This window comes from Plasmodium vivax, chromosome 13, assembly GCF_000002415.2.
Source record: "Plasmodium vivax chromosome 13, whole genome shotgun sequence".
NCBI lineage: Eukaryota > Apicomplexa > Aconoidasida > Haemosporida > Plasmodiidae > Plasmodium > Plasmodium vivax.
This window is the reverse complement of record NC_009918.1, coordinates 137,450-165,332: the sequence shown is the minus strand read 5'-3', so window position 1 is coordinate 165,332 and position 27,883 is coordinate 137,450. Positions and strand designations below refer to the sequence as shown.

Sequence of the window (27,883 nt, the reverse complement as noted above, 5' to 3'; positions counted from 1 at the left end):
AAAATGTGAAAACAGGAAAGAAGTTTATGCCGACAAGTTCGACGCAGTTAATGTTAATTTCGTTCGATGCAATTCATTAACACAATTAACTTTCGCTCTCACGCGAATTTCAATTTTTCTTTCTCTTTGTTTCACGTTCTTAAAAATTAATTAAAATTTTGTACACTTAGTATGTTCGCCAACAGGCGGCACTTAATTGAAAGAGGATGGGGCCAATTTGTGCGGCATACGAAGCTGCACTAACGCATGGCATGAGAAGCTACACGAACGAGGGGCATACGAAGCTGCACTAACGAAGGGCATACGCCGTACGCACATATGGCATACGCTCTGTGCGAACATACGTTCCATACATGCACGTGCGCTCGCGTACACATATTCGCCCCGCGCACATGTATATAGGCAAACCCCCAACACATGTAAGTGGGGCCAGGGATGCACAGGTAGCGGTGGGCGTATAATAGCACGGGAGGATACGCACAGCGTTCTTTGCAGCGCAGCTGCTGCACTGTTTAAGCGACGGCTCAGCGAGTGTAGAATAATGACATTCGTATGAGGGGCACAAAAAAAAGGCCTTGCAATCACGTAGGAAGCGGCGTTATTTCTTTGCCTCACATGTATAGTAAGTATATGCTATGTTACATGTTACATTAGCTTATTTGTACGTTTACCCACTTTTCGTTTTGGGTTTCATCCACTTGGTGATCTTTGATGGCGAGGGAAAAAAAAAAAAAAAATTAATTTATGTAGTTTCACCGAGGCGGGCACAACAGGAAAGAAAAATAAAAAAAAAAAAACTTAAACATTTGTGAGTATGCGAATGAGCATTACGTAATTACGCAGGGAATATAAAACACATGTACATTTATGGTACGTATGTGCGCGTATATGCATACCTTCACATACGCGTACACATGCGCCCATTCGCCCATTTGCATAAACTGCGCATGCAATTTTAAGGTGATGGGGCCAAATGGTTTTCTCACAAGGCGCGCACGTGTAAGTAATTGTGAAGAAAAAACACATGTACTTTCACGCCGGGGAACACGGGCACTGTGGCGCGGGGCCCAAAAAAAAAAAAGTGAAAATATCTGCAAAGTGAACGGCGCCAAAGGGGAGGCAAGCAGGCTGCAAAGCTACCAACTGGAAAGAAGCTAACTGGAAAGCGGCCAACTGCGAAGCTGCAAACTGCGAAGTTGCGCCCCTTCGTTGGCACGGACCCCAGTTTGGCCCCGTCCCGCCGCGCGCACGGTGGAACGCAGCACGCGAAACAGCCGACACGGTTAGCCTTTACGCAGTTAGCCCCATCGAAAGGAGCAATTCATCCAATCACCCGCGGAAAGTGCGAACCAGTCAGCTGCTACCATAGCACACGTGCGTACGTGCGCATATGTACGTATGTAAGAAGGGAACGCTTGTGCGTGTGACAAATGGACTGCCGCGAAGGTGCTTAAAAAGGTGTCCATTCAGTTGCCCCCAAGCAGGATAGCATACTTACGCGTGTTACTCTGTTAGCCGTCTTCGGCACTTGTCGTGGGGAACATACAATGGGGTGGGGTCTACGTGAGCGTCCAACATGCACACTTTTATATAACACTGCCATGTACGCAATGTTTGCATATGCGCGTGAAGGCCGCTATGCCCCACTGCGCGATATTTCTATGCGGGCAAAATGCGGGAATGTTAAAATGTACGTGTGTTTGGCAATGTTGCTATTGCGCTATGGCACGAAAAATTACAGAAAAAAAGAAAAAAATAAAATAAAAAAAGTATAGAAAAAAAAAATACTCCCGCGTAAAATTGTAGGTCAACCGGCATGAATAAATAACACCTCTGTGCGTGATGAAAGTTTGGAAAAAAAAACAAAAAAAATAAACGCACAAAAAAATGGTAAATTTTGCAGCTTAACGGCTTGGCAACGGAGATGAAAGCAAGCGCGGAGTTCTTTTTTTATTTTCTTTTTGTGTAGCCGCTTGCCGCAGCGAAGGTGTTGTATGTAAGTATACACGTGTATATGTATATATGTGTATATGCGCGCGCGAATGAGTGAGCCCACGCAAAAACATCTTCATATGAGTATATGCAAGTATACGCAAGCACATACAGCACATACAATCACATACAGTACATACACCTGCGTGCGCCGTCGGCCGCAAAGTGATGTATATGCCGGGCGCGTATTGCCGCAGAACGGCGGTGTTCAATGTCGCGAGGGAATATACATGTATATATGATGGTGATGCGAAACGGCTAAGAAACGAAATACTCATGCAGAGCTAATCAACAAACAACTTTCTTTCAATCTGGTATTCGAATTGGTCACTTTGGTTGGATGGCATAAAAATATTTTTAAGTCCAGGCACTTTTTACATTACAATAAATGCTTCCTATTTTTTTTGCAGCATTTTTGCAAAATGTGAAAGTGTTAAAAAAAAAAAAAAAAAAAAAGAGGGGGGGGATTATTCATGCAGAATTGCATCGATTTTGTGTTTTTTTTTTTTTTTTTTTAATCGAAAGTTTGATGTTCTTTTGGTTTGCTGTTACGTTGGTGAGGATTTAACAAATTTTTACGATTGCCGGATTTGCCAACTTTGAGGTTTGTTAGTCTGGTTTGCTTTAATTTGCTCCCTTTTGTCAACCCCTCTTTTGCATAGAATTTTTCTGTACAGCTATTCATTCTGTTATCGCGGGGCGACTAAATGTATGGACGCAGGTCGGGGGGAGGGCGAACCGAATTGGCATGCACTTGGGCGCGCATATATATGTTCGGTGTATACGTACTTGTGGAGGTAAATTTATGTGCGCATATGTATATGTAAGCCTATTCGCTTGTTCGCTCGTTCGTTTGTTCTTTTTTTTTTTTTTTTTTTTGGCGCATTTGCTTTTATTCGCGTCAGTTCGATCTTGCTCAGTTCACATTTTGCGACTGCGAAAAAGAAAGCGGCTTTTTGCCGTTCGTCGCTGTGGTACTTAACGGTGACCAAAAGAAAATATTTTTTTTTTTTTTTTTTTTCTTTTTTTGACATGCGGCGGGGGAGGCAAATCAGTTTATATGATCGGAAAAATTTGGTTAGTTGTTTAACAGAATAATTCTTCAACCGCGCACTTTTGCCTTTTAAGGTGTCACATATAATTGCATATTTATGTACAGAACATTTATTTTGTTCAGGTACATACTTCGCGGCAGGCCAGCCAGTTGGCTGTTCATATGTCGTGCGGGAGCGCCGCATTGTATACCTCTGATACTCCCCCGCATGAAGGTACCCCTGCCCGATGGGCATATACAAATATGTATACGTATGTGCGTACATGTTAATGTACATCTACATGCGCGCATGTGAATGCCCCTAAAGGTATACGTGTATATTTGTATACCTACCTACCCGCGCGGTGCAAACCTGTTGTGCAATTTTTGTGAGCGCGGTTTGGTAACTCCCCAAGTGTTTATTTAACAATTTGAAAAAAAAAAAAAATTTTTGGTTAACAAAACGAGCGACGCGCACAATTAGCATGTTGCTCGCGGGGGGAAAAAATTAATTCTCTGTGGTGCTTCTACCTTCAGCAAAATGTATTATATGCCATCGTACGGATAGTGCCATTGAAACTGTTTTTCATTTTGTCACACACAAGCTATGCGAATTTTTTTTTGCTCCACGGTTTTTACGTGCCCAATTAACGATGGGGGGTAATTCTCACTTTTGATTATCCCAATGCGCTGTTTTGTAGGACCCCATAGGGTTCGCCTTTTCTATATGAAAGTGTTCGGAACGGTTGGAAGAAGGATGGGAGAGGAATAAAAAGGGGATCCACATTAAGTTGACCATCCTGTCAAATCTTAAAATGTGCCGCGTTCGAGCCAAGTGGTACATATTTGGCTGACTTGCCTATGGTGAGGCCGCAAACTTTTGATAATCTCTCACGCGCAAAGGTGAGAGAAGCGGGGAAGGTACGAAGGAACGCTAACAAAGGTGGCACATTCGGTTAGCATCCTCTGTCTGGCACGGTGGGTCAACATTGCATGCACACACAGTTGTGTAGCTGTTCCGCTTTATACATCCGCATTTTTGTGACATTTTCTGTTTGAGGAAAAAAGGGCTGTGTAGGCGTTCCCCTCTTGGTACGTCCAATTCGCACCTGCGCGGGGGTTGCTTACGCGATTATGCAGTTCGAACGGGGAGATATAAATGAGAGAGGCAGGATATGAGCCCTTTTCTTTTGCGCATGGCGGACCGCTTACACGAGTGGACGTCCTGCAGTGGGGGAAAAAGAAAAAAAAAAAAACGGAACCGTGGAACGGCAATAGGAAGAATAGAAATGTTCCCATCCCAATTATTTTCCCCTTTAACGTAACAAACGTGTGAAAAAAAAAAAAAAAAAAAGTCGGATTAGCCAGACCAACTGGGGGTTTCAACCCGTGAGGTCACTTCAAAAAAGCGTAGTTCCCAAAATTCGTGTACCAGATGGGTGTACCAAACGGTCGTTTTGTTTAGCCGCCTCGGTGGGACAGTTAGGAGGGGATTACCAATCTTGGCTTATCCCCGCCCCTGCATATGCCACACGTATGTATCGGCGTGCAGTCAAACGCGCAGCAACGCGCGCAACAGTCCATCGCACGTGCACATGGCATATTGGCATAAAAATCGCCGAGGGGGAGATGCACGCTGTTGGGAACTCACACAGTTGCATAGTTGGCAGCTCCCACCTGCTGGCTGCGCACTTGCGGGTTTCCACCCCTTCGCGGTTTGCATTTTTGCGCGAACATACAGAGTTGCAGCGGAAGGAGGGGAATTTTCGCCATGCCGGCAAAAAATGGTGGCCCCTAATTTACATGCACGTGCAGTAGTGAGTACGGCATGTATCTCCCCCGTTTTGGCAACCCGCTTTGTGAAAGCGCCAAGGTTTGGTCGCCTCAACGCGTTTCACTGCACGCGTCATTATGTGGCTCCCCCCAACTTGCCTCCCCAAATTGACGCACCCGTTTTAATTTTTCCCTTCCGTTCACGCATAAGTGGGATTTAAAAGGCGAGGGTACATCCAGCCGCACTGATTGCATATACATGCGAGCAAAATAACGCGTGACAATTGCACAGGCGGGACGCTACATAAATCCGGGCCGTTAAACACATTCGCAAGAGGATTGATGAATCCCGAGTAACGCTAATCGTTATCTGGCAAGAACGGCTTGTCGCTGGACCCAGGCGGCCTCCTACTGGATTTTTCCTTCTTCCATTCATTCTTCCATTCGTTCCCTCTTTCTTTCCCTCCTTCTTTCCTTGCTTGTTTTTTTTTTTTTTTTTTTTTGCGTACAAATTAAAAGTTTTTAAAAATTTGTGTATACCTGAGCACGCATGTGTGAACGCATTGTGGGGACCACCGAGCGCCTACGTTGGGTCATTCCGCGTCATTTTTGCTTCCCTCCGTTTTCCCTCATTTTGTTTTCCGTTTTTTTATCGTGGTGAAGCTTTGCTGGTACGCCCGCTTCCACCCTCGCAGCATATTTTGCGCCCTCTGTTGCTGCCCATTTGAATTGTCCTCCCCCAGGCGAACGGCTAACGGCTAACGGCTAACGGCCCGCAGGAGGGACCCCCCGATAGGAGAGGCTGCCCGAAGGGCACATCCCCCAAGCAGCGATAAATTGCACCGAGCGGGCCATAAACATATGCTCTGAGAACTCATTTTCGATAAAGGAGAAGAAAAAAAAAAAAAACTTCTTACAAGGGCAAGTGGACACCTTCACGTGCGTGTATTATGATGCCCCGGCGAACAGGTCTGCACCACACCCACCCACTCCGCCTGCGCCTGTCCAGAAATTTCACTCAGGAAGGTTTCCATCGGGAACGCCAGTAGTGACTCCCCAGTAGTGACTCCCCAGTAGTGACTCCCCAGTAGTGACTCCCCAGTAGTGACCCCCCAGTAGTGACTCCCCAGTAGTGACCCCCCAGTGGAGAGACCCCACAGTAGTGACCCCCCAGAAGAGAGACCCCACAGTAGTGACCCCCCAGTGGAGAGACCCCCCAGTGGAGAGACCCCACAGTAGTGACTCCCCAGTAGTGACTCCCCAGTAGTGACTCCCCAGTAGTGACTCCCCAGTAGTGACTCCCCAGTAGTGACTCCCCAGTAGTGACTCCCCAGTAGTGACTCCCCAGTAGTGACTCCCCAGTAGTGACCCCCCAGTGGAGAGACCCCCCAGTAGTGACCCCCCAGTGGAGAGACCCCCCAGTAGTGACCCCCCAGTGGAGAGACCCCCCAGTAGTGACCCCCCAGTGGAGAGACCCCACAGTAGTGACCCCCCAGTGGAGAGACCCCACAGTAGTGACCCCCCAGAAGAGGCCCCCCACCTAGTGACCGAAAGATGTGAGCCATGAATATTATTAACTACCTTTACAATAAGAGCAAGAGCATATACCACCGAAACATCAGCGCGTACAATTACAATAATATAGAGAATGAGAATTTGATTAGCAATTTTGTGGAGATCAGTAACGGGTACAGCAACCAGAGCTGCTCGTCCAAGTCGTCCTCGCGGACGTTGATGCTGGGCGACAGGAATGTGCGCACGGGGCGCAGGAAGAAGGGCCGGGGGGAGCGCCCCGCGGTTGGGTTAGCGGCGGGGTTGGCGGTTGGGTCAGCGGTTGGGTCAGCGACGGTCACCCCTTCCACCGCGGCGAGAGTGACCACTGCGCAGGGCGACCGCGTGGACCGGGCGAAGAACCCCGCCGGCAGGGAAGACGACCCGGGGAAGAAGAACCAAAGTTACGAATTTAATGTTCACAACATCGGCTTCGACGCAAAGGTGTACAAAAACAGGTGCGATGGAGTCTGCGTCCTGAATGATAATATTTACATTTTCGATAAAATAAAAAAGTGTATTTACCTGTACACCCCATATAACAACGTGTGGTACATTTTCTTAAACATATGTGAAGAGCTATCGGTGAATAAAAACGGCAACTTGGAACTGACCAATTTTTATTTGAGCAGACCGGAACAGACCATCGAAGGGAGCTTTAATCACCTGAGCAATATTTCGTTTATGAATTACACAGATGTGGTGTACCTTAATAATTGTATCTTCATCATTAGCAGTAACTGTCACTTTATGAATTTCTGCAAAGTGAATATGCTCAATATGAATACTCTCTTTGGCACCATTGTGGTGGAGTCCGAGCAGAGTAACCTCGCTGATTTTGAGCAGCTGTTGCGGATGTGCAGCGTGGGTGAGACGGAGGAAAAGGAGAAGGGCAACGCTGATGACGATGAAGTTGTCCACATGGGGGGGCCCTCCAGTTGGGATGTGAAGCCGGGCGGGTCCTCTCCCCTGCAGGGGGAGGCAAGCAGGCCGAAGGGCACCAACCCTGCCGTTTCGTCCGTGGAGCGGACCATGCGTAGTGAGGGAGCGGTTGCCGTGGAGCGAGAACACACCCTGGGTGGTTACCCAAAAAGAGGCGATGGTCACCGTGGAAGCTGCTATACCCACAACCGCTTTGCCGATGGAGACGCGCCAACCCGGCGCAGCGGCAGCCACGACAGCCACTGCGACGAGTACGTCAGCGGGATTTCCGAATTTTCTGAATTTTGCGAATTTTCCGAATTCTGCGAGTTTTCTGAGATTTTTCCAAACGAAGAGAAGAATCTTTTTAAAAAAATGAAGAGGCTGATAAAGGCCCGAGACTTCTTCTCCATCTGCAGCGTCAGCGAGAGTTCCTACTCTTTGATTTACCTCTTTGGGGGCAAGGGCAGCACCGTCAAAAGGGCCAACGAATACGTTGACATCATTTACAACGATTTGTACGTCTACGATTTTTACCGAAACAGGTGGATGGAGTTGTACCAGTACAGGAGGGGCGGTGGGGGATGTGCCCCCGGGGAGCAGACAGAAAGGGAGCAACCGTGCGAGGAGCAGACAAGCAGAGAACAACCGTGGGAGGAAAACTCTCTTTTACGCACCCATATGGAAGAACCCACCGCAAACAGAGGAGGTAGGAGCAACCCGTCTTATTTCAAACCGGGTGATACTGCCTCCCCCGCGGGTACACAGAACGGGCGCCTCATAGAAAACAACACCACCAACGCAGAAAAATGTTTTAGCGATAGTTTTTTTCTGCTAACTTCTAATGACCCGTTTGGAAATGATAACACCGCGCAGTTGAGTACGGCTAAGATGGAGGGGGGGGCGGCAAATCAGATGGACAGCCTACACCGCAACGTAGGCACGGTGGATAGCATGGCCACCGTTTCTACGTCCACTGCGGAGAGGAAGAGCGATTCGTTTGTTCACGCGAAAGGCGAATCATGGGATAGGAATCTGATGAGTGGAAACCGCAGAGAAGTTGCGAAGACAGAGGAGGAAGAGGCCAAGGACACCTGCTCAGATCTGTACAGCCTCATTTTTGACACTCATGAGGAGGCTACGCATGGAAAGGCTAAAAATGCAGAGCGTGGAAGTATCCACCGCGAAGTCACCCCCATGGAGGGCCCCCAACAAACACGAACAAACATCTACCATGAGCGTAAGGACCCACCGTGCAAAGACTGCATGCAGGGGAAGAAGTGCAAATATATATGCGACCTTATAACAAACGGAGTGAAAATCAAAAGCATCCACTGGCTTGGAAAACGAGCAGGACATTCCTGCACGTATTATAAAAACAACCTGTATATATTTGGAGGCATCAGCTATTACAGCTTTAATAGCAACAAAATAAATTTAAATTTTTGCGACAATTTATTTTTGTACAATATACAGTCGAATGAATGCTTTGAAATTCTGGCAAAGGGAAGCATCCCGGAGAAGAGGTACCGGCATGGGTGCGTCATCCTTAATGATTATATGTTCATTATTGGTGGAGAGTGTAAGAGCTCCTCTTTACCAAGAAACGATTTATTTTTTTACAATTTTAAAACCTCTGTGTGGACCGAAGTTGTTATTAATTCCAAGGTGGGGTCTCATTCCCTGTACAAGACGGTGTGGCTAGAGAACTTCGGTTCGATCTACATGTTCGGCTCTTCCATTCTGCGCCTCACGAAGAAGAACTTCCAGTACACCCCGTCGTACAAGAATAACCAGAAGAGGGTGGACAGCCGGCGCTTCTGAGCGGCCGCGCGGGAAGGTGCACCCGTTTGGCAGGGTTTGCCGTGCGTGGCGGCGTCCTCCAATTTTTACCACCGTTTGGCGGCTCCCCCCCTGCTTGTTTAGTTTTTCCGCCCCTCTATGCGGAGCATGCCAGGAGTGCACGCGAGGCGGTACCACAGTTATGGACACTTTAGCCAATTTATATGCCCACCGGTACCCTTTTGTTTGCCCCTCTTACCTTGTCACACCGACGCAGCCGTTTTGAATGTCTCTCCCACAGAATCCCCGCGCAGGGGGCTGCCTGCCACATGTTTTAATGATTTGCAGACAGGCGCACGTGTGTACAGTTGTTCGTACAGTTGTGCGTTGTGCGCTTCTCTCTTTTTCGTAATTCTGCTCTGCGCAGCGTTTTAATGGCGCTTCGTCTTCGCCCTCTTCTTCTTCTTCGTTTTCCATCCTCCCATCTCCTTTTTTTTTCTCTCTCTTTTTTACCCCCGCGCGTTACCCACTTTTATTGTTTCTTTTCCCGTGCGTGGTAAATGTGGCGTTTTTTTTAAACATGTAGGAGTTTCCCCGCGCCATAGTTACACACGTAGCCGCGTTTTTCCTCTTTTTTTTTTTTTTTTTTTGAATGCACATCCTCTTATCACTCTGCTGTTCTGCTGACTTAACGGCCACGCCCAAGTGTGTAGAGCATTCCAATGTAGCATTAAAAATGATGTTAATTTTTTTTTAAAAGAGTTAATTTTGTTGGGGGGGGAAGAATCATTTGCACGCTGCTCATTCGCAGTGCGTTAGCGTTTTATCCTGCCCCTGTGCCCTTCCATTTTAAACCCTACCTATGATGATGTGAAGGGGTACCCCGTTTGGGCCGCCAGGACACCTTCGCTATGACGCCGCTTTATTTTAACTGTCCATTTGCGTGGCAACGGTTTGCAGATCCGGCGCAGGGGAAACTACGCGAAAGTTGCACACCGGGGTGCACGAAAAAATTACAAAAAAATTGGCCAAAATGCACAACTGGCGTGTTTATAAAAACAGGGGGGGAGTACACACGTGTGTGTGTGTCACTATCACATGAGAGATGCCACCACCACATGAGTGACGCCGCCGAGCAGTGTACACAGCAGGGATGCGTACCACTGGCCATGCGTGGGGCCTGCTCAGAAAATATAGGGGGAGGGGGCTCCCTCGCCGAGAAATTTGCTTCTCCCCCTTTTGAGGAATCTCCACCAATAAGGGAGGCACACAACATGGCAGAGGTAGATCGCCCCTCAATATAGCTGTGCAGTACGCACCCGTCCACCATAAAAAATAGCTCATCACAGAGGCTGCCCCTTGCCGGTTGCCACTCCCTGGGTGGGAGAGACGAAGTGAAGTTACTTCTTCCCCTCGTGCATCCTAATCGTGCACGCGTCGATTTTATTTTTGAAGGTGAACCAATCGATGGAGTCCTCCTCCGGTGTGGCTTTCTTAAAAAAGGAAAAGAAATTGGTATCCCTCTCTTTCCTCTCATTTTTATCCCCTTTTTTTTTCCACCCAAGGAAGGTATTTAAAATATCCCGCGCAGTTATGTATTCCTTTCCTTCCGAAAAGCAGAAGAAACAACTTTTCAGTAAATTTTCGTTTATTTCTTGCCGCTGTATGTAATTTTCTACTTTGCTCCTTATCAGTGGGGAGTCCGCATTTTTACTTAGCCCTCTTTCGAAGAGGAAGATATTGTACGTTGGGAAGAGGGAATCTTTTGGCCATTTAAATTTTAGCAAAAATAAATGTTTTTTAAAATCTGCAAAGTTCATTTTTCCATGCTGTGAGAAATGCCAGTACCAATGTCCTCTTTTGTGATGTTCATACAAATTTTTGAATTTTAAAATGGCTAGAATTTTGTATAGCCAGGAGGTATTCCTTTTCGTCTGACCGTGTTGCCCATCAGGGCCATTCAGTCTCTCCTCCTCGTTTACCCCCACGTCAACGGCAATGTTGAAGGACTCGTACTGCCCATGCTCAGCTAACCTCCCGAACACCTTCACCAAATCGAGCACCTCATAATTTAAAATTGGGTTATATGTATTGTAGACGGGCTCGTTATTGTAATATTTGGAATAAATGCCACTTCCATTTTTTAGGTAATTTATTTTTCTCTGGTGTATGTGAAAGAGCGGTTGCTTTATGTACGCCTGGTGTGGGTTGTTTCTTTTTTGGTGCCACCCACTGGACGAGGGACTTTTGTGAAAGAAGCGAATACTTTCGTTCAGTCTGGCATGCAGGTGGCTCATCTTCCTTGGGCTCACTAGTGCGTTGGCTTTCTTCGAGGCAACGACCAGCAGGACGAGCAGTTGCCTCAACATGTTAGCATGTGAGCGGTGTGTATGCGGCGTATATGCGGCGTATATGCGGCGTGTACCTATATGCTTTGTGCCTGCTTTGCAGTCGTGCGCTTGGTTAGGTGGGAAGTGCGGCGCGTCTACCAACGTACTCCCCGGTGCGAAGCGCGCACAAGGGGTGTGCTATATGTATGTGAGCATACTTACGCAGATGTGCGTGCCTGAGCAAATTTCCAGTCGTGGCTCTGATGGGACTTTCCTCAGCATACCTCCCTCCCCCTTGAGGAATATGTGCAAAAGGCCCGTCCGTCACGCCGAGCCGTTCGCATGGGCGGAGGTAAGCTGCTTAGCTACATTTGTTCCTTCCTAAGCATGGAGGAAAAAATAAGAAAGTAGCCAATCTAACAATGAACAAATTTATATGCTTTTAAGCCGCTTCTCATCGAGCGTGTGCGCTTCAACTCGGTTGCCTTTTGGTCGAGCCTCCTTAAGAACGCACTTCGATTGGGAAAAGCAGAATTCACGCGGCGGGCATGCGCCAGTTTCGAAGAGGCAGTTTCGAAGCGGCAATTTCGAAGCGGCATCGCTTGGCTCGTTCGCCGCTTCGTTCGTCGATCTCTTTGCCGCTTATTCGCCGCTCATTCGCCGCTCCCTTCGCTGGATCGCCCGTTGGTCAACCCATCTGCTCACAAATTCGTTGTGCCTTCCGCTTTCTCATCACCTTCTGCGTCTCGCCTCTTAACACATGCGGCGGCAAGGATGCACTATCATCGCGTGCAGGGCAGTTACAAAAGTGAAAGTGAAAAAAAGGAAGAGATGCCCTTTTTGCTTCTTCTAACATACACATGCTCGAAACGCGCTTAACAAGCTGATTCGTTTTTTTTTTTTTTTTTTTTTTTTTTTATCCGTTCTAATTAGAACTTGGCAGAACTGTCAAAAATTAGGAATGGCGTCATGCATATATATCTTATGCATGCACATTGGCTCTTTGCTCACGGGTTAGCACCGCGTTTGTGCTAAGGCCCTTCGGTCATATGGGCAAACCGTTGCAACTGTGTTGGGTGTACGGGTGAAATTTTAAAGTGGTTTTTCATTTCCATTTTGCTTTTTCCCCCTTTTTGTTGATTCGCCTTTTTTACGTAAATATGTGTCAGGGGAAATGGTTCATCGGTGATGCATTCAGGGTAAAAAAAAAAAAGGATGAGAAAAAAGGAAGGCACTTAAGTTTTCACTTTTTTTTTTCCCTCGGTTATATACCAAATGCGTTGTCTTACATATTGGTAAATTGGCACAAAACAAACGTGAGAAAGGTATGAAAAACGAGGTAAGCATGTTTGCGCTCATTTTTTTAGAGGTATATTGCTACCCCGTTGCTTCAATGTGTATGCCTTTTCGTTGGCAACAAAATGACTCCAAGTTTTGAAGCACTTCGGGGGGTTTTCACACAGCAGGAGATGGGCGCATATTCCGCAAAAATGGTACACCGGCATTTTTCCCCACAGGGTTATTTTATTTCGCTGGCTCTGTTGAGGAAGTGCATGGTTTGACTGCAATGCGAACGTCCTTTCGCTTTCTCATTTTTGCCCACGTCATGTTATTTTTTTTTTTTTCCTCACCCCGGGGCCCACATACATGCGCGGCAATTGTTGTAAGCGGGCGTCATTTCGCGTGAGAAGACACCCACTTGAAATTCAACATATAACATTTCGGGCATTATGCACACACATGAAAATCGCGGAGGGACAACACTTTTGCCAACTGCTTGGCGCCACAAAATTGGAGAACGCGCTAACATGGTCAAGCAGACCACTTGCTGATCCTGTTATTAATTAAGGGTAATCACCGCTCCCCTCTTTTTTTTCTTTTTTCAATTTGGTCGACTTTAAGCTTTGTCTGCAAAATGGAAAGGCAAACCAAACGCGGTGTGGTGAAGTATGCACTCGTGAAGAAATGCAATTATATGCTTGCGCAGGGAGTGGGGCATATACCCAAGTCGGTTGAGTGGAAAGTGTGAAACTGGTTGCCTGAAGAAAGGGCATGTTGGGTGTGGCCAAAAAAAAATAAACCACTTTTTGTGTGCATTTTTCCCATCGGCCATTTTGCGCTTGTCAATTTGGATTTTACTTTTTAGCTTTTATTTTACGCTTCGGCTATGGTGAACATTTTTTCCAAACCGTCCGTTCTTTAGCAGGCCTTATCGCTTCACCCCTTGGTAACAATTAATTGCATCGCAGGAAGCGCAACATTCAGAACTACTCTTATGTATATACAGAAAAAGTGTTTGTATTTTTCATGCCGACCTGTTGACGAAGTGTTGCATCAAGAATTGACATACGAACAGATTCGCATACAAGTAGTTAAAATTGTGGCGCTTAAGTGGGCACCCCGTTGTGTAGCTTCCTCCTCTTCACTATATTTTTCCATTTTCCACTTCGCGTGGTTAGCAACAGCCGTTTTATACGTGCCTCAGAACTTTGCGTGTGCACGTATAGGCATTTGACGCGCGCCTTTTATGCGAGTCGGCGGCGGGCGCTTTTGGACAGCCTCAACCGTGTGAAAATTACAAACACGGGGAAGTAGTTGTGGGCGTATTTGTTCATTTGTCTGTTCACATATCTGTTCACGTGTCTGTTCACTTATATGTTCCCATTTTTGCGTGCCAGTGAGTGGGCACGTCCGGCCACGTGCCTGCAAATTCGTACGTCCACGCCCAGGCACGCATGAGTACAAATTTGCAGAAACGTATGAACAGAAAAAAAAAAAAAAAAAATCGCACATTTGAACGGGAAATAGCTAGCTATAACTACTATTGCTATTATTATTATTTTTTTTATTTTTTTTTTTTACCTGCCCATTTTTGTACCATTACGCTTGTTCACAAATGACCAGTTGGAAAAAAAATTCGCTACTCACGTTCGATAGCAGCTGTTCCCATTTGGAAAATTCTGTTTTCCTCTTTAACCTGCTGCGCGTTTATTTTTACAGTAATTGAATGCACGGGAGGTGGATTTCTTGCGTGTTGTGTGGGCATTTTTAAGGGGAAACATCCGCGCGCGCGTTGGCACATGCGCATACGAAAATGTATAGCAAATGCATACACAAATGCGTTATATATTTACACACCCATGCAGAACATACACCCCTGCTGCGCGAGTAAACGAACGTACGTAACATACATACTTAGATACTCACATACTTCCATACATACACAAACGTATAGCCACCCTGCGAATGCCCATTTGGTGTACTCCTTTAAATACACATGCGTATGTGTACACGTCGTACTTGCTGCCCATGTGCCCGGCTGCTCCCCCCCGCCTCTGTCCTTTTGCGACGGCCGTTGCATAGTTGTTCACGAATTATTCGGCCTTTTTTTTCATTCCGCGTTGAATGTGTGTTTATTCTATATTTGATGTGTGTCCCTTTGACTCCTTTTCAGGTTTTCAAATGGCTGCATTTTAGTTTCTCTTTTTTTTTTTTTTTTCCTTAAATTTTTTTTTTTTTTTTTTTTGTGCATTTCACTTCCCCCCATTTGGTTACGTTCCTTTTAATTTTTTTTTTTTTTTTTTTTTTTATTTCATTTTTCAGTTCATTTTTTATTTCACTTAATTTTTTTTGTTTTACCTTTTCGTTTTCTTCCCACTTCGGCATTTTGACCCTGGGCCATTTGGTTACACTGTTACTAATTTATTTATTTGTTCATTTGTTCGTTGGTTTACTTGTTTCTTTCACATTTTACTTTTTTTTCATTTCGGTTACGTTTCTGTTATGCGTGTCCACCGCTTTTTCCTTTCTGTTCACGCTTTGTTACCTGTTTTATTTTTATTTTTTTTGCCCACATTTACCCCTTTTTATTTTTATTTATTTTTTTATTTTTTTAATTTTTGTTTTAGACTTTCTTTTGTGAGCACTACACTTTGGAAATTCGTTTTGTCGAAACTTTGAAGGGAATTTGAACTCGTGTGTCCCGCGCGTTGCGCCGTGTGCTTTGCAGTTCACACGGTACACATAGCTTGTCACGCAGCGTGTTTCACACGCAAGTCCGGGAGGAGGACGAAATATCCATAAGCACCTTTTTTTTAAAGAACACCGCGCGTAGTGAACAAGTGAATTAAAGTAAAAAGATTTTTTCTTTTTTTTTTTGCCCATTTTTTAACATCGTTTTTGTAACACAAGCACAGTTTGCGCCTGTTGCGCACACTTCGTAAGAACAAAGCTGAGGCAGCACAAATTGAAGCAACAGAAAACGAACGAAAATTCGAAAAGCCGTGGCAGCAGGGCCAGAAGCGAAGTAAGCAACCAGTCCATAAATAAGGTTGCACAGTTTTGTACGCATTTGTATCTACAACATAGGGGGGAGGGAAAAAAAAATTAATAAATAAAAAAAAAAAAAAAAAAAAAAAAGAAATTAAAAAGTTGGGCAGGGTGCACTTGACGGAGCCCTTCCCCACTGCCCCCCTCCCACGTGAGAGAAAGCAGCATCGTTTTTGCACAACCGAGGTATATTCCAGTACGTGCAGTCCGACCTCCCACGCACTCCTTTGCAAGCGCGCCTGCACGCACATATGCAAATACGCCCACACGCCCTCCTTTCCGGGTGAACGAAACTTATTTTGAAAGAGTCGCCAAAAGGGCCGAAATGGAGAACATGAGAAACTTTCAAACCGGGGGGGACCAAATCAACTACGACAACTGCTTGGGCAGTTTGCAGATAAACGAAATGCGAAATGCACAGAATGAAAGCAGCCACGTGCACACAGCGGGCGTAAACTGCTGCGAAGAACACATTACCAGATCGAGCAACACCCAAATGATGCGCGTCGAAAACGGGGCACATAACAAACCGTACATATATAAGAAGCTAATCGTTTTTGATTATGATGATACGATATTGCCAACAAGCTGGATAACTGTGAAGATGAAACTCGGCTTGAATGATAACATCCCAGCATCCGTAAGACAATTCTTTTTTAAGTTAAGTGAAGTTGTAATTAAAACGTTGAGTCTATGCTTGACGCAAGGAAAATTGGTCATAGTAACCAATGCAAGCTTAGAGTGGTTAATTAACTCAGCACGTAAGTTTATTCCCTTAGTGTGGTCCTATATCATTCTGAACAATATAAGAATTATATCCGCAAGGGATAGATTAATTAATTCTTTAATTGATCCGAAGGATTGGAAGAAGGTCATATTTCATCAAATCATTAATGAAATTTTAGCTCCCTACCTGTGCAACAACTCAGTTATATGTTTCATTTACTCTGTGGGTGATGGAAATGACGAGAGAAACGCTTGCTTTTTTATTTCACAACTGAACCAGTATTCTTCTTGTGTTTTTAAGTCATTGAAATTTTTGTCCGAACCGTCATGTCAGAAGTTGATAGCTGAGCATGAGCTCTTTTATTATTTTTTTAACAGCACATGTAACCCATCCGCGGCACGCTGCACGTCTATTAAGCCCATGGCGTCTCTCCCCCCCGAGGGCAGCGGCGTTGTTCTGAGCACCTCGGTGCCGAAGAGTTGCAACTCGTTGCAAAATGTGTGATTTGTGCGCACGCGCGGGGGGAAATGAAGAAATGGAATAAAAGAAGAATGGAAGGGAGAAAAATTGATGGGTGTATGGATAGATAGGCGGATAGATAGATAAGCGGATAGATAGATAGATAAGCGGATAGATGATGAACGAACCGCACACGGGCGCTCGCCACCGACAAGTTTCGCACGTGGCAGCCCTTTTGAACCCTTGGCAAAGATGCGCCCAGGGATGCATCGAAGGAAGGCACAGCGGCATAGACAAAGTTTGGAGCATCCCTCGCATCAGGCGCCACAAATGCGTACTGCTAACATGTTGGAAGTGCGTGTAAATGGAATATTTGCACAGTTTATTTGACCCATAGGAGCTCCCCCCCACCCCGCACGCGCTGCGCGTTTACACCGTATGACCAACCTCATGTGCACTGTTACCCTCGCTTCCATTGCTGCTATGGATGCTATCGCTACTGTTGCCACTTTTATTTTTTAACTCTTCGTTAATTTTTTTTTTTCCTTTTAATGAAAATTTTGAAGAGAGAGTAGTCCGCACACCAGCCGCTCCACATCCACAGAGCACGTTCTCGCATGAATGTGTACCAAATGGCACGGCGCGGAACTCATAGTGTACAGCGCGTGTACATCAGGAAAACACACCGTCGTGTTGCTCTTGCTCCTTTGCTCCTTTTACTCCTTTTGCTGCTTTTTTTTTTTGATCGAAGTTTATCCTATGGCTTTCCTACCGCAATTATGGTTTTGTTTTAATTTTTTTAGTAATTTTTTTACTCCCTATTTTTTTATTTTTTAAATCATACCATAAGTGCATACCGTGTGATCTCCATAGTTTTTATGTAACATAATAAAAAAGTTTCCTTTCCTTTTTCTTTCCCATTTTTATTCTTTAATTGCAGCATTGTCGCTGTATAGAAAATAGAAATGTTTTTTCCTTTTTTTTGCTGTTGTTTTTGTTCCAAGTTGTAAAGGATTGCTCAGACTGTATGATATGCACGTATTGGCTAGCTATTTTTTTTTTTTTTTTTTTTTTTTTTTTTTTTTTGCAAATTTGGGAAAAGTTACCTGAACGTTCATGTAAAAAAGTCGTTTAAAAGAGAGAAGCACTTTTACTTGACTTTTTGTACCCCAGCAGAGTAGCAAGATGGAGTCATGGGTTAGGGTCCCCTCGTAAGTGCAGTTGACTGAGAAACCTGCAGAAAGGGATTGGAACGATTTTGTTCGCTCCTTCGTTTCGCATGGTGAAGTGAGAGCAATGTTGCATGTTGTGTGCACTCGTTTGTAGTGCGAAGTAGGGGAACTGCGCAGGTGTAGCTTTGCACACGCGACAGTCCTGCTTTGAAATAGCAACGGTTTTTTGGCGTGTATATCTCCAGTGGAGGAGGTGGAAAGGCGTAACCAACAGGATATGACAAAAAAAAAAGAAGAGTAAATATACAGCCTCTTCAAAGAGCATTCCTTTTTTTTTAAGTTACCCATTTGGCGCATCGTAGCGAGATGCTCAAGTGAAAGCACATATGTAGAGGTAAACCGTTGGAATTTTTCGTTCCCCTCATTCTGTCCCATATTGAATTACCCCCTTTTGAGAGTTTCCATTAGAAGAGCGAGATGAACACACCAGGTGTGGACGTGCGCAATGGCAAGGCCGTCCAAGGGGACATATGCAGCAATAGGTATTCCCTAATATCTAAGCAGGTACTTCTTCGTATCATACGTGCTGAGTGCGTAGCGTGAGTAGCATTGGTGTGGGTCTTTTACCGCTCGTTACGCCTCTGCCATTTGTCATCTGTAATTTGTCATCTATAATTTGCAATTTGTAATTTGTCATGTTTTTTTTTTTTTTTTCCTTTTTGTCTACCTCCCAAATAAAAGACCCTCAACCAGAAGGAAAACACCCTATGGAAGTAAAAAAAAAAAAGCAACTCACAATGAGCATTCCCATAAATGCATGCAATTGCGCGTCATCCGAAGAGGTAATGGTCTCCCACTTTTGCGTCATGCAACACTCCCCCCTCCACTTCTCAGCATCCTGAACTACGGGCGTGTCCCAAATGAGGGCCTAAACGAAATAACCATCATGAGCATTTTGCACCAGATATCTTCTCAAAATTTGTGCGTAAAAAAAAAAAGAAAAAGAAAAAGATAATTTCCCCCCTGATGCGATGTTGTCAAAACGAGGGGAGGTAGAACTCACTTTGGCCCCATTTCCTTCCTCAGGTGCAACAGCGAGAAGAACGTCAAAATCGGGGAGCGGGAGAATCGCATATACAGCGCGCTCGTGCGGAACAAGTACATCGGGTTCGGGCACGGCATCGGCAGGTGAGGAGCGCCACCCCACACGTGTGAATATGCGTGTGCGCATCTACGCTGGTGTGTGTAGTTGCACTTTGAATGGACTTCCTCTCCAATTATGCCCCTTATGCAGATCGGGGAACCTCGACGACGTGCAGCCGAAGAGCGCGGGGAACAGCGTGCTGGCGAAGGCCACCACGAGCTTTGTAAAGGACCTGATCAAAAGCTTTGGAATAAAAGGCTGCGAAGATGTGTACATACTGCCATACGCTACGGGCATGTGTCTAAGTACTTGCATTTTGTATACAAAAAAGGAAAGAGAAAAAAGTGAATATGTAATAGTGTCCAGAATAGACCACAAGACCTGCTACAAGTGCATCGATTTTTGTGCCTTAAAATATTTAGTAGTGGACATGGTATATAGGGACGAAGAATTACATACAAATCTGAGCGAAATAGAAAAACTTATACAAACATATGGTGAAAAGATCTGTTGTGTAATGTCAGTCACTTCAAGTTATGCCCCCAGAAACTCAGATGATATTGTCAAAATAGGGCATATGTGTAGAAGGTATAATATACCTCATATTATTAATAATGCCTTCGGGTTACAATGCAATTATTTATGCAAAGAGATACAAAAATGTTTTGAGACAAAGGGTAGAGTAGACTTCGTAGTCCAAAGTTGTGATAAGAATTTTCTCGTCCCAGTTAATGGAGGAATTGTTTTCAGCTCCGATAAGAAGAAGATGAAAGAATTGAAGAAGCACTACCCTGGTAGAACCCCTGTGCATGCATATTTAGATCTATTCATCACATTACTAGAATTAGGGAAAAGGAAAATTCTAAACCTAAGAAAAGAAAGGGAGGAAAACTTCGCCTGGTTAAAAAATAAAGTTTCTACTCTATGCTCCAAGTACAATTTAAGTTTAATCAAAGCTAGCAAAAATAAAATATCCATGGCGATTAATTTGAATGAGCTTTACAAAATTTACCATGTCGAAAACCCTAGGAGTATTACCCTGCTGGGATCGTTACTCTTTTATAGAAATGTCACTGGGCATAGGGTCATATGCTCCCCGCTGTTGATACGAAACGGGGGGGTAGATCCCAATGGGGTTGACACTACTGAGCAGGGTGAACCCAAACCCAATGGGGTGTCTTTCCCTAATCCTAGAAATAGCAGCGAAGATGCGCGTCCAACTCATTCGCCTAACAACTCCAATCAGGGGGGTGTAAAGGAGACGTCCCAAACACATCTGGTGAAAAACGAAAATGCTACCCATGCGGCGATCCTGGGGAAGGGCCTAACCATTGGGAACCACACATTTGAGCACTTTGGGTGCAGCTACGATTTGTACCCCTTTTCGTACATTGCCTTCTCCTGCGTCATTGGCATTGAACGGGAGGAGCTGCAAAGCTTCGTGGAGAAGTTGGACGACGCGATTGGCTGCTTCATCCGCAGGTTTGGGCGGCGCGCCAGCCCAGTGGAGCGCTCATATGCGCCATTGTGAGTAGCATCCCCGGTTGGGGAATACGAGCGGGCCTCTTCTTTTTAGAAGACCGACCCTCCCTGCCGCTTTTCAACAGTGGCCATTTGGAAAAGCACACCTTGGTGGGTCTTAAAAAGATGAACAAAAAAAAGGGGAAAACGGGAGAAGCGTAGGGGCATGCGTAGATGCACACGCATACTTCGGCGCCGCTGCACAACGAATGCGGTTAAACAACAAACACGTTGGTGAATGGAGAAGTTGGGCGTGGGTCCCAGAGGAGACCACCTTGGGGCAAACAAAAAAAAATGAAAAAAAAGGGGTGAAAAAAAAACCCTTGCGGTGTGCAGCTTTTGTGCCATACCCGTGGGGGAAGAACGCGCCTCCCACTTCTACGCACATCACGCGAACTTTGTGGCCTGGGGGGGGGGGGGGGTCCCCTCAAAAGGGCTTTATTATAATTTTATTTATTTGGACAAAATTTTCTGGCATCTCCTTTTCATTGGGGTTCGTTTTTTTTGGGTAGAGGAAAGCCACCCTGCAGGTGTGCTCACTTTTGAAGAAGAAGATTTCTCCAACGGGGAGGGAGAGGTCCGATGCTGATCCGGCTGAGTTACTACCCTTTAAGTTGTCTTCTTCCTTCCAGAATAAATACCACTTGGCCTTCTCCGTTGCCGCTTCGTTGGCTTTCCCGGTTGCCGCTTCGCTGGCCTTCTCAGGCGAGCGCCTTTCCGTCCGTTCGCACCTGAGTCCTCCTCCGAAGAAGTCCTCGGGGACGCTGCACAGGGGGGCGGGAGCGAAAATGGTCGGTCGTTTCGCACGGGTGTACAGTACACACAACTCCACATAGGGGCATGCATAAGCCCATGTATACGTGCATGCACACGCGCATACACACTCGCACGCACACACACACGGATGCCACTTCCCCAACAGTCGGGGGTAGCTCGTGCGGAGGTGCAGACTTACTCCTGGTCCGTCATGGTGAGCTTCTCCACGGGGACCGGCCTGAGGCCCTCTTTTAGGTTATAAAAAAAGGGCTTCATCCTTTCGACCTGCGCGCGGGGGTAGCCGCTGCCCCTTCCGAAGAGGAACGTCACTTGTACGCGGTTTAGGAGTTTATACGCCTCGCTGCTTCTGCAAAGGGGGGGAAGTAGGAAGGTGTAAAGTTGGCACAGGAGGTCCATCGGGGTGTGCATGCATGTTAGGGTTCACCATGGACGGTTTCAACGGGGCATTATCGCTCCTCCGATGCTTCTTTACGGAGCAAGCTGAGCTACGTTACTGGCCAGCGCCTTTCCTTACAGCAGTATGTGCGCGTCTGGCTTCTGCGTCGACACGAAGTTCCAATTTAGGAAGGACTTCCCCTGGGCGGATAAAACAGACGGGGAGTTGTGCCCCCTCCAATGAGACGTAGAAGATCCGTCAAGCACCACCGAGCTGTGAGCAGCATTGTGCTCGTTTTTTAAAACCCCTGTTGGAAGCATATAATTTTTTTCTTCTTTATTTTCTTCCATGAGGACAAAAAAAACTGGCTTGGGCATTTTAAATTTGGAGGTGCTTATAAAGTAAATTACGCTAATGAGGGCAAACAAGGTGTTGACTAGACTCCACATTTTTGTTTTTTTATGTTCACTTGGGGTGATGCAGAATACGATGGAGCCGATTATCCAGAGGATAGGGAATTTACACACCAGCCCTAGGAAGAAGAGCACTTGGAGACAGCTAGGGTCGTCGTTTTCGTCTTCGGTGTGAAGTGCCTGTTGGTTTGCTTCCTCCCGTTCGTTTGCTTCCCCCCGTTCGTTTGCTTCCCCCCGTTCGTTTGCTTCCCCCCGTTCGTTTGCTTCCTCCCGTTGGTTGGTACTTTGACGGGGCGCTGTCAGCTGGGTGTTCGCCTCGCGCACTCGTTCTAGCCAGTAGCTTTTTATTTTTTCCTTCACGTAGGATATGTTCTCCCTGACGTAGGTGGCTATTTTGTGGGAGACGCGTCTGTAGGTAAAGCGGTGGTAGCCTCTTACATGGTCGCTGCCTCTGATATGCCCCGCTGCGTCCTCTGTAGGTGCAGTGCCGCTTGGACCCACGTCCCGCCTTTCCATCATGATGATCCCATTTTCGACGTTACTAAAAATTTCACTTATTTCTGAGCGATTGGAGTTGATGAGGACGGAGCTGTTTAGCAGGTCATTCGGGTTTAGTCCATTCAGGCAAATCATCTCATTGGTTCGGGGGCTTCCATGAGGGCAAGGGCCTGCCCTGTCTTCTCCCCCTCCTGTATGACTACCGCTATGCCCCTGAATTATAAACGTGTCTTCATCCTCCACAAGGTGCGCAATGTTGTGAAGGCCACTCGGATCCATTCCGTTGCCACCCACAATTGCAAGTTCACAGATGTCGCCGTCCACCACGTTTTCATTCGTTATGGGGTCCCCCCTGCGGTCAGCGAAAGCTTTCCTTATTTTGTAGAGCAGCTTGGAAAAGATGTTCCCTTCGCTGCTGCTTGCGTCGTGTGGGTCGCCACTGCCTGCGTCGTGTGGGTCGCCACTGCTCACATCGTGTGGGTCGCCACTGCCTGCGTCCTGTGGGTCGCCACTGCTCACATCATGCGCGTTGCTACTACTCACATCGTGCGCGTCGCTACTGCTCGCATTGTAAATGTGACCCACTGCGGGGGGCACAGCCTTTACTCTCCCCTTTCGCCCACCACGGCCATGCCCACTTCGACGGCCTTCCTGGGGCCTCTCCTCGTAGGTTCCATTCCGCGGCATGTTCGCCATTTGTGGTCTATTCACCATGTTGAATGGTGCGTCTTTTCTTCTACTCTTGCGTGGGGCTTCCTTCAGATTGGGGTGCATGGCCGGAGCTGTCGTGGCGTCCTGCTCCCCGCTGCGTCTCTGCCCTTGGAGCAGCTCCACTTCGTGCTCGTCATCACTGCTATCGTCGTCATGGCCATCGCCGTCATGGCCATCGCCGTCATGGCCATCACCGCTGCTACTGCAGTTGCTACTGCAGTTGGTATGCTTTTCCCGCTTTCTCCTTCTCTCCCTCCCCATCTTCAGCAAACGATCGACGTCACCTTCCTGGGAGTTCATGCAGCCCCTCAGTTGGGGGTCCCGTCCATCCTGCAGCCTGTTGCTCCTGCCCCACTCGTCAGTTGAAGAGTCCCCCTTTAACTCCCTCACCCTTTGGACATCCTCTATGTGTATTTTTTTTTTGCTCGTTCCCTTTTTTTTTTTCCTGGGTTTTTCTGCCGATGAGTCGTCTTCACTCTGCGAGTAGTTCACTTCCTTTATTACGGAATATGTGTGTTTTTTTTTCTTTTTCTTTTTTTTTTTTTTTTCATTTTCAAGGGTACCCTCGTTGCTGCTTTCTCGCTGCGAGCAGTCGTCCATGCTGGCACGTTCGAGTTCGCGGCTGTGGGGGGGGAGTCCTTCCGAATCGACGTCACTCGTCAGCGTTATGGCACAGCGTCACTTGCAGGTCAGACTCGTCCACTGACTGGCCGGGGGAGCCGCAGCCGAGGAGCGGTCACCTTGGCCGTCACTGAACGGGTTAAGCCGGGCAACACTCCCAGTAGTGGCAGTCGCGGTATGCGTGACATACGTGGCAAACGTGGGAAACGCGGCAAACGCTGAAGAAGGGAACCTCCATAAGTGGCCTAGCTGCCCCTCCCCCACTGTTCTTTCCCCATCAGCTGCTCCTGCAATGACAGCACTTGGGCATCCCACTGGGTAGCAAACTTTCTCGCGTGAAGCGGGTTAGCGCTCTGATCATATACACCTACGTGTATGTAAATGTAAAAAACGCACTTGCATATTTTCCCTTTTTTTTTTTCTTTTTTTTTTTTTAACGATTGTGTTAACTCCGCCCCATGCTCCTTTGCTTCTCGTCGCTCTGCGTTACGTTGTGCCATACTATGACATTATGAGAGGCTACGAAATGCTGTGCGATTTTTTTTTTTTTTTTTTTTTTTCCACCTCTTGGCAATTTTTCGCGCATTCTGAATTTCCTCAGGGCACGCGCATGTGGCCACGGGGGGGAGGAGCACGGCCGGATTTTACCAAAGCGCCAACGGGTGTGGTGGACTTTTAAAGAAGCGTGCGGTGTGTAGCGACGGGGGGAGGGAAGAAAAACGGAAAAAAAAAGGAAAAAAAAAAGAAAATAAAATGAAAGGCAAAAGGGCGAACTGTGCGAACCATTGGTCCTTGCTCCACCCCAATGCGCCATTCGTTACAGTCGTTGGGAGGACCAAGCTGCTCCTTTTCCCAACAGGGTCGCGTATAAGCAGGTCTGCTTCTCCATATGATTGACCACAGGGGGAAGACAAATCGCCAAGGGTGGTGGCGAAGGGGAAGCATTCCACAGGACCCGCACTGGGGTGCTATGCCAGTTCGCTCTCCATTCATCAAGCAGGGATAGCCACGTACTCAAAGGCTGCATTTTTGCATTCTCTTGTGTAGAGGTGCTTACCCTCCTTTGGCAGTGTGATGGAACGGCACCATTGCGCCACTTCTCTTTAGCTGCAGCTCATTTGGCCAAAAAGAACAGTCCGGTTATTTCCTGATTAGCCATTTTTTTTTTTTTTTTTTTTTGCAAACACTTTGTTAATAGCCTTCTCCTTTTTTGCGAGTTTCCCAAAATAGTTTTCGCCCCAATGGAGGAGAGCTCTCCACTGGTTGATGCTATTTGAACGCAAAAATTTGAGAAGCGGTTATGAGGGCGTGACTCTTCCCCCCTCTTGAGCAGGGAGCAGTTTGGCGAGCTACCCAGGGTGCCTCCCCTTTGATGCTTTTACTCTACAATTTTAATTTTACCATTTTTGGTTTCCCCCGGTAAGACACCCCCGATGCGTCGGCTTTTTCACTTTCGCGTGATTCATAGTGAAGCATCAGAAGAAGGGGACGGAGCAACTAAAGAAGAGTAAAATTAATGAGCTATTAAAACAGACAAAAAAATAAAAAAAAATAAAAAAAAAAATAAAAAAAAAAATAAAAAAAAGGAATGGTTACTTTTTTTTGTGAAAGAGACACGCTACATGCAGTGCAAACCGTTCTGCAGATGCGTATATGAAAAATACCACCAACAGTTATTCACCACATTTTTGCTGAGTGTGACGAACGAGTGGGCGACTAATTCTTTGGGTCATCTTGGGAGGAGTAACTCCCTCAGGTGTCCCCCCACGGTGTTTACAATTCATCGAAGAAAGGAATGCCCCTCATTCGGTCCATCTTCCCTTTGCTGATAAGCCGCTTGCGTAATGTGGGTTACTTTTTCACCTCTGCCTTTTTCACGTCCGCCTTCTTTGTGGTTTCTTTTTTTTCTTTCGCTTTGGCCCTGTGCACGTGAAGGGACATGTACATTTGGGGTGTGTGTTGGGTTGGAAGTTCCTTGGAGGGAAGAAGCTTCCGCCTCTCATCACGTCAGCCTGTATGGCCAAACGGAGGAACGGCATAAGCAAGTGGAACTCGTCCGTCGAATTCTTCTCCTGGGAACTTACTTAAGGGGGAGGTGCGTCGCACGCTGAATCAAAATGGCAATTACTATCACGGATAAGACTGCCCCTCCGGTTAGCAGAAATAGCAGCGCGTTGCATTTGCTTCGACTGAAGCAGCGTCCCTGTGGAGGGGAGGGTTTGGCGATAAGGTTTTTATTTTTACCCATTAATTTTTAACTTTTTTTTTTTTTTTTTTTCAAAATGTTTGCGCTTGTGTGCCCGTGGAAGCGGCTCCGTTGGGATATTTTTTTCTGAACTTTTTCCCTCCCCGGGTTGCCTTTTTGTTTCCTTACCAAAAGAGAGCAGTGGCAAAGGGATCCCTCCCCCATGTTGCTGCGAATTGTGGCCTGCAAATGGGACAGAAAGAAAGAGCCAACGTTAGGGGTTCCCATAAGGGGGGGGTGCCTCCCTGGTGATGCGTGACACATCGCGTAGACACAGAGGGGGGTTACCCAAACAGAGTTATAAGTCACTCGAGTGGTTATAAAACTCACCATCGAAATGTTGTTGCTTGGTTCTGCGTTTAGTCCTCTCATACATGTGTATATGGAAAGGAGTGATGGAAAAAAAAAAAAAAAAAAAAAAATGAGTCGTTAGTCAAAGTGTGTGGCTATCATTTCGTGGCTCACGTGAAGATGAGCAGTGGCATCCACTGTGCCTCTTTTTTTTTCCCATTTTTTCTGTTACTATGGATGGCCTTCTTCCGGTTCACCTTCACCCCGCCGTATACATCGAAAAGGAAGAAAAGGTAAACTGCGCAAAGGGGAAGCAAAATAAAATGTGTGTGGATGGGGAATCTACACGATGGCCCATCTCACTAGCCGCAATCATTTTATCCTTTTTAAATTTACCAACGAGGAGGTGGAAGCAGTGTTTCGTAAAGTCCATCCTGTTATAATTTTTTTTTTTTTTTTTTTTTTTTACAACTGTGGTTGGAAAGGAAGTCTACTTTTGTTCATCAGCTGGGTTAAGAGGCAAACAGGTCACTTGTTTTTTTTTTTTTTTTTTTTTTCTAACAATTTAAGGTGAGAAGTGTTCCTAACAACGCAGCCCAATTTCAACGTTTGCAATTTTTTACACTTTGCAAAGATAGGAATTGTAATGGGGCACGTTTTTCCTTTCTATCTGTTTCGAACCTGTGTAGCGCTTTTAATGCTCTTAGTGTTTTTTTTTTTTTTTTTTTTCTACCATCTTGGAAGAACAAATGTTGTGGCCCCGCCAGTTAGAAGCGCAGATCATTTTTCTATTCCCCACCAACCTGCTTCCATTTTGGAGGGAGAAAAGAAGATGGTTGTGTGGAAATTAACGGGAAAAGTGGAGAACCGATTGGGATGTGAAACAACTTCCTTTTTTTTTTTTTTTTCTAAGTGTTGTAAAGTGGGGTGAAAAGGTACAGCAGCACACAGAGAGGTCATTTTTTTTTTTTTTTTTTTTTTTTTTCGGAGCTTGTTTACGACATGGCCTTCTTTGTAGGTATCACTAGAAGGGCACCTCGCAGGTGGGTGGTTGTAATTTTTGTTTGCTTCATTTTTTTCTTTCACCAAAATGGGAGGAACTTTACGAAAAGGGCGAGGAAGCAGAGTTGGAAAAAATTCAGCAGCACATTGGGGATTGGTCAGTCGTGTGGGATGTTCCCTCTTCACATTTTGATCCTCCTCCTCCTCCTCATTTT

At 46.1% G+C, this 27,883-nt stretch overlaps 5 protein-coding genes and 1 non-coding gene across 6 annotated transcripts, besides 49 other annotated features; 4 read left to right on the top strand and 2 right to left on the bottom strand.

The window, feature by feature from the left end:
• Positions 1–1,698: 1,698 nt before the first annotated feature.
• Positions 1,699–1,730: a microsatellite.
• Positions 1,731–1,760: a microsatellite.
• A 335-nt stretch (positions 1,761–2,095) lies between these two features.
• Positions 2,096–2,137: a microsatellite.
• A 394-nt stretch (positions 2,138–2,531) lies between these two features.
• Positions 2,532–2,552: a microsatellite.
• A 396-nt stretch (positions 2,553–2,948) lies between these two features.
• Positions 2,949–2,975: a microsatellite.
• A 122-nt stretch (positions 2,976–3,097) lies between these two features.
• Positions 3,098–3,125: a microsatellite.
• Positions 3,126–3,382: 257 nt separating this feature from the next.
• Positions 3,383–3,433: a microsatellite.
• Positions 3,434–5,589: 2,156 nt separating this feature from the next.
• Positions 5,590–5,618: a microsatellite.
• Positions 5,619–6,361: 743 nt separating this feature from the next.
• Positions 6,362–9,784, top strand: PVX_084300 (hypothetical protein, conserved; the record flags this gene model as incomplete). The annotated part of the gene is made up of 1 exon (XM_001616477.1): positions 6,362–9,784. One exon carries the CDS (start codon positions 6,362–6,364, stop codon positions 9,092–9,094), a length of 2,733 nt encoding a protein of 910 aa, XP_001616527.1. The 3' UTR covers positions 9,095–9,784.
• Positions 8,459–8,504: a microsatellite.
• Positions 8,498–8,540: a microsatellite.
• Positions 9,779–9,806: a microsatellite.
• Positions 9,807–10,147: 341 nt separating this feature from the next.
• Positions 10,148–10,168: a microsatellite.
• Positions 10,169–10,452: 284 nt separating this feature from the next.
• On the bottom strand, positions 10,453–12,258 carry PVX_084295 (hypothetical protein, conserved; the record flags this gene model as incomplete). Its single annotated transcript, XM_001616476.1, has 1 exon — positions 10,453–12,258. The coding sequence occupies exon 1, from the start codon at positions 11,419–11,421 to the stop codon at positions 10,453–10,455; it is 969 nt and encodes a 322-aa protein (XP_001616526.1). The 5' UTR covers positions 11,422–12,258.
• Positions 10,756–10,782: a microsatellite.
• Positions 10,836–10,865: a microsatellite.
• Positions 12,058–12,113: a microsatellite.
• Positions 12,259–12,377: 119 nt separating the features above from the next.
• Positions 12,378–12,404: a microsatellite.
• A 506-nt stretch (positions 12,405–12,910) lies between these two features.
• Positions 12,911–12,948: a microsatellite.
• A 969-nt stretch (positions 12,949–13,917) lies between these two features.
• Positions 13,918–13,937: a microsatellite.
• A 47-nt stretch (positions 13,938–13,984) lies between these two features.
• Positions 13,985–14,008: a microsatellite.
• A 291-nt stretch (positions 14,009–14,299) lies between these two features.
• Positions 14,300–14,345: a microsatellite.
• A 196-nt stretch (positions 14,346–14,541) lies between these two features.
• Positions 14,542–14,567: a microsatellite.
• Positions 14,568–14,662: 95 nt separating this feature from the next.
• Positions 14,663–14,720: a microsatellite.
• A 243-nt stretch (positions 14,721–14,963) lies between these two features.
• Positions 14,964–15,012: a microsatellite.
• Positions 15,013–15,052: 40 nt separating this feature from the next.
• Positions 15,053–15,086: a microsatellite.
• A 94-nt stretch (positions 15,087–15,180) lies between these two features.
• Positions 15,181–15,230: a microsatellite.
• Positions 15,231–15,349: 119 nt separating this feature from the next.
• Positions 15,350–15,392: a microsatellite.
• Positions 15,393–15,863: 471 nt separating this feature from the next.
• Positions 15,864–15,909: a microsatellite.
• A 127-nt stretch (positions 15,910–16,036) lies between these two features.
• PVX_084290 (hypothetical protein, conserved) lies at positions 16,037–16,942 on the top strand (the record flags this gene model as incomplete). Its single annotated transcript, XM_001616475.1, has 1 exon — positions 16,037–16,942. One exon carries the CDS (start codon positions 16,037–16,039, stop codon positions 16,940–16,942), a length of 906 nt encoding a protein of 301 aa, XP_001616525.1.
• Positions 16,717–16,743: a microsatellite.
• A 160-nt stretch (positions 16,943–17,102) lies between the features above and the next one.
• Positions 17,103–17,178: a microsatellite.
• Positions 17,179–17,991: 813 nt separating this feature from the next.
• On the top strand, positions 17,992–20,744 carry PVX_084285 (UGA suppressor tRNA-associated antigenic protein, putative; the record flags this gene model as incomplete). Its single annotated transcript, XM_001616474.1, has 5 exons — positions 17,992–18,633; positions 18,811–18,842; positions 18,964–19,050; positions 19,156–19,257; positions 19,364–20,744. The coding sequence occupies exons 1-5, from the start codon at positions 18,547–18,549 to the stop codon at positions 20,742–20,744; spliced, it is 1,689 nt and encodes a 562-aa protein (XP_001616524.1). The 5' UTR covers positions 17,992–18,546.
• Positions 18,054–18,087: a microsatellite.
• Positions 19,027–19,055: a microsatellite.
• Positions 20,745–21,019: 275 nt separating the features above from the next.
• Positions 21,020–21,042: a microsatellite.
• A 119-nt stretch (positions 21,043–21,161) lies between these two features.
• PVX_084280 (hypothetical protein, conserved) lies at positions 21,162–24,588 on the bottom strand (the record flags this gene model as incomplete). Its single annotated transcript, XM_001616473.1, has 4 exons — positions 22,154–24,588; positions 22,026–22,087; positions 21,690–21,857; positions 21,162–21,498 (listed from the first exon to the last, which is right to left on the bottom strand). The coding sequence occupies exons 1-4, from the start codon at positions 24,107–24,109 to the stop codon at positions 21,162–21,164; spliced, it is 2,523 nt and encodes an 840-aa protein (XP_001616523.1). The 5' UTR covers positions 24,110–24,588.
• Positions 21,359–21,400: a microsatellite.
• Positions 21,677–21,746: a microsatellite.
• Positions 22,513–22,579: a microsatellite.
• Positions 23,131–23,159: a microsatellite.
• Positions 23,482–23,530: a microsatellite.
• Positions 23,738–23,809: a microsatellite.
• Positions 24,130–24,161: a microsatellite.
• A 56-nt stretch (positions 24,589–24,644) lies between the features above and the next one.
• Positions 24,645–24,669: a microsatellite.
• A 102-nt stretch (positions 24,670–24,771) lies between these two features.
• Positions 24,772–24,794: a microsatellite.
• Positions 24,795–25,392: 598 nt separating this feature from the next.
• Positions 25,393–25,413: a microsatellite.
• A 356-nt stretch (positions 25,414–25,769) lies between these two features.
• Positions 25,770–25,819: a microsatellite.
• A 736-nt stretch (positions 25,820–26,555) lies between these two features.
• Positions 26,556–26,617: a microsatellite.
• A 261-nt stretch (positions 26,618–26,878) lies between these two features.
• Positions 26,879–26,901: a microsatellite.
• A 312-nt stretch (positions 26,902–27,213) lies between these two features.
• Positions 27,214–27,237: a microsatellite.
• Positions 27,238–27,305: 68 nt separating this feature from the next.
• Positions 27,306–27,327: a microsatellite.
• Positions 27,328–27,479: 152 nt separating this feature from the next.
• Positions 27,480–27,499: a microsatellite.
• Positions 27,500–27,708: 209 nt separating this feature from the next.
• On the top strand, positions 27,709–27,780 carry PVX_084277. The gene has a single exon. It is a non-coding gene; the product is annotated as a tRNA-Pro (tRNA).
• Positions 27,730–27,755: a microsatellite.
• Positions 27,781–27,883: the final 103 nt, after the last annotated feature.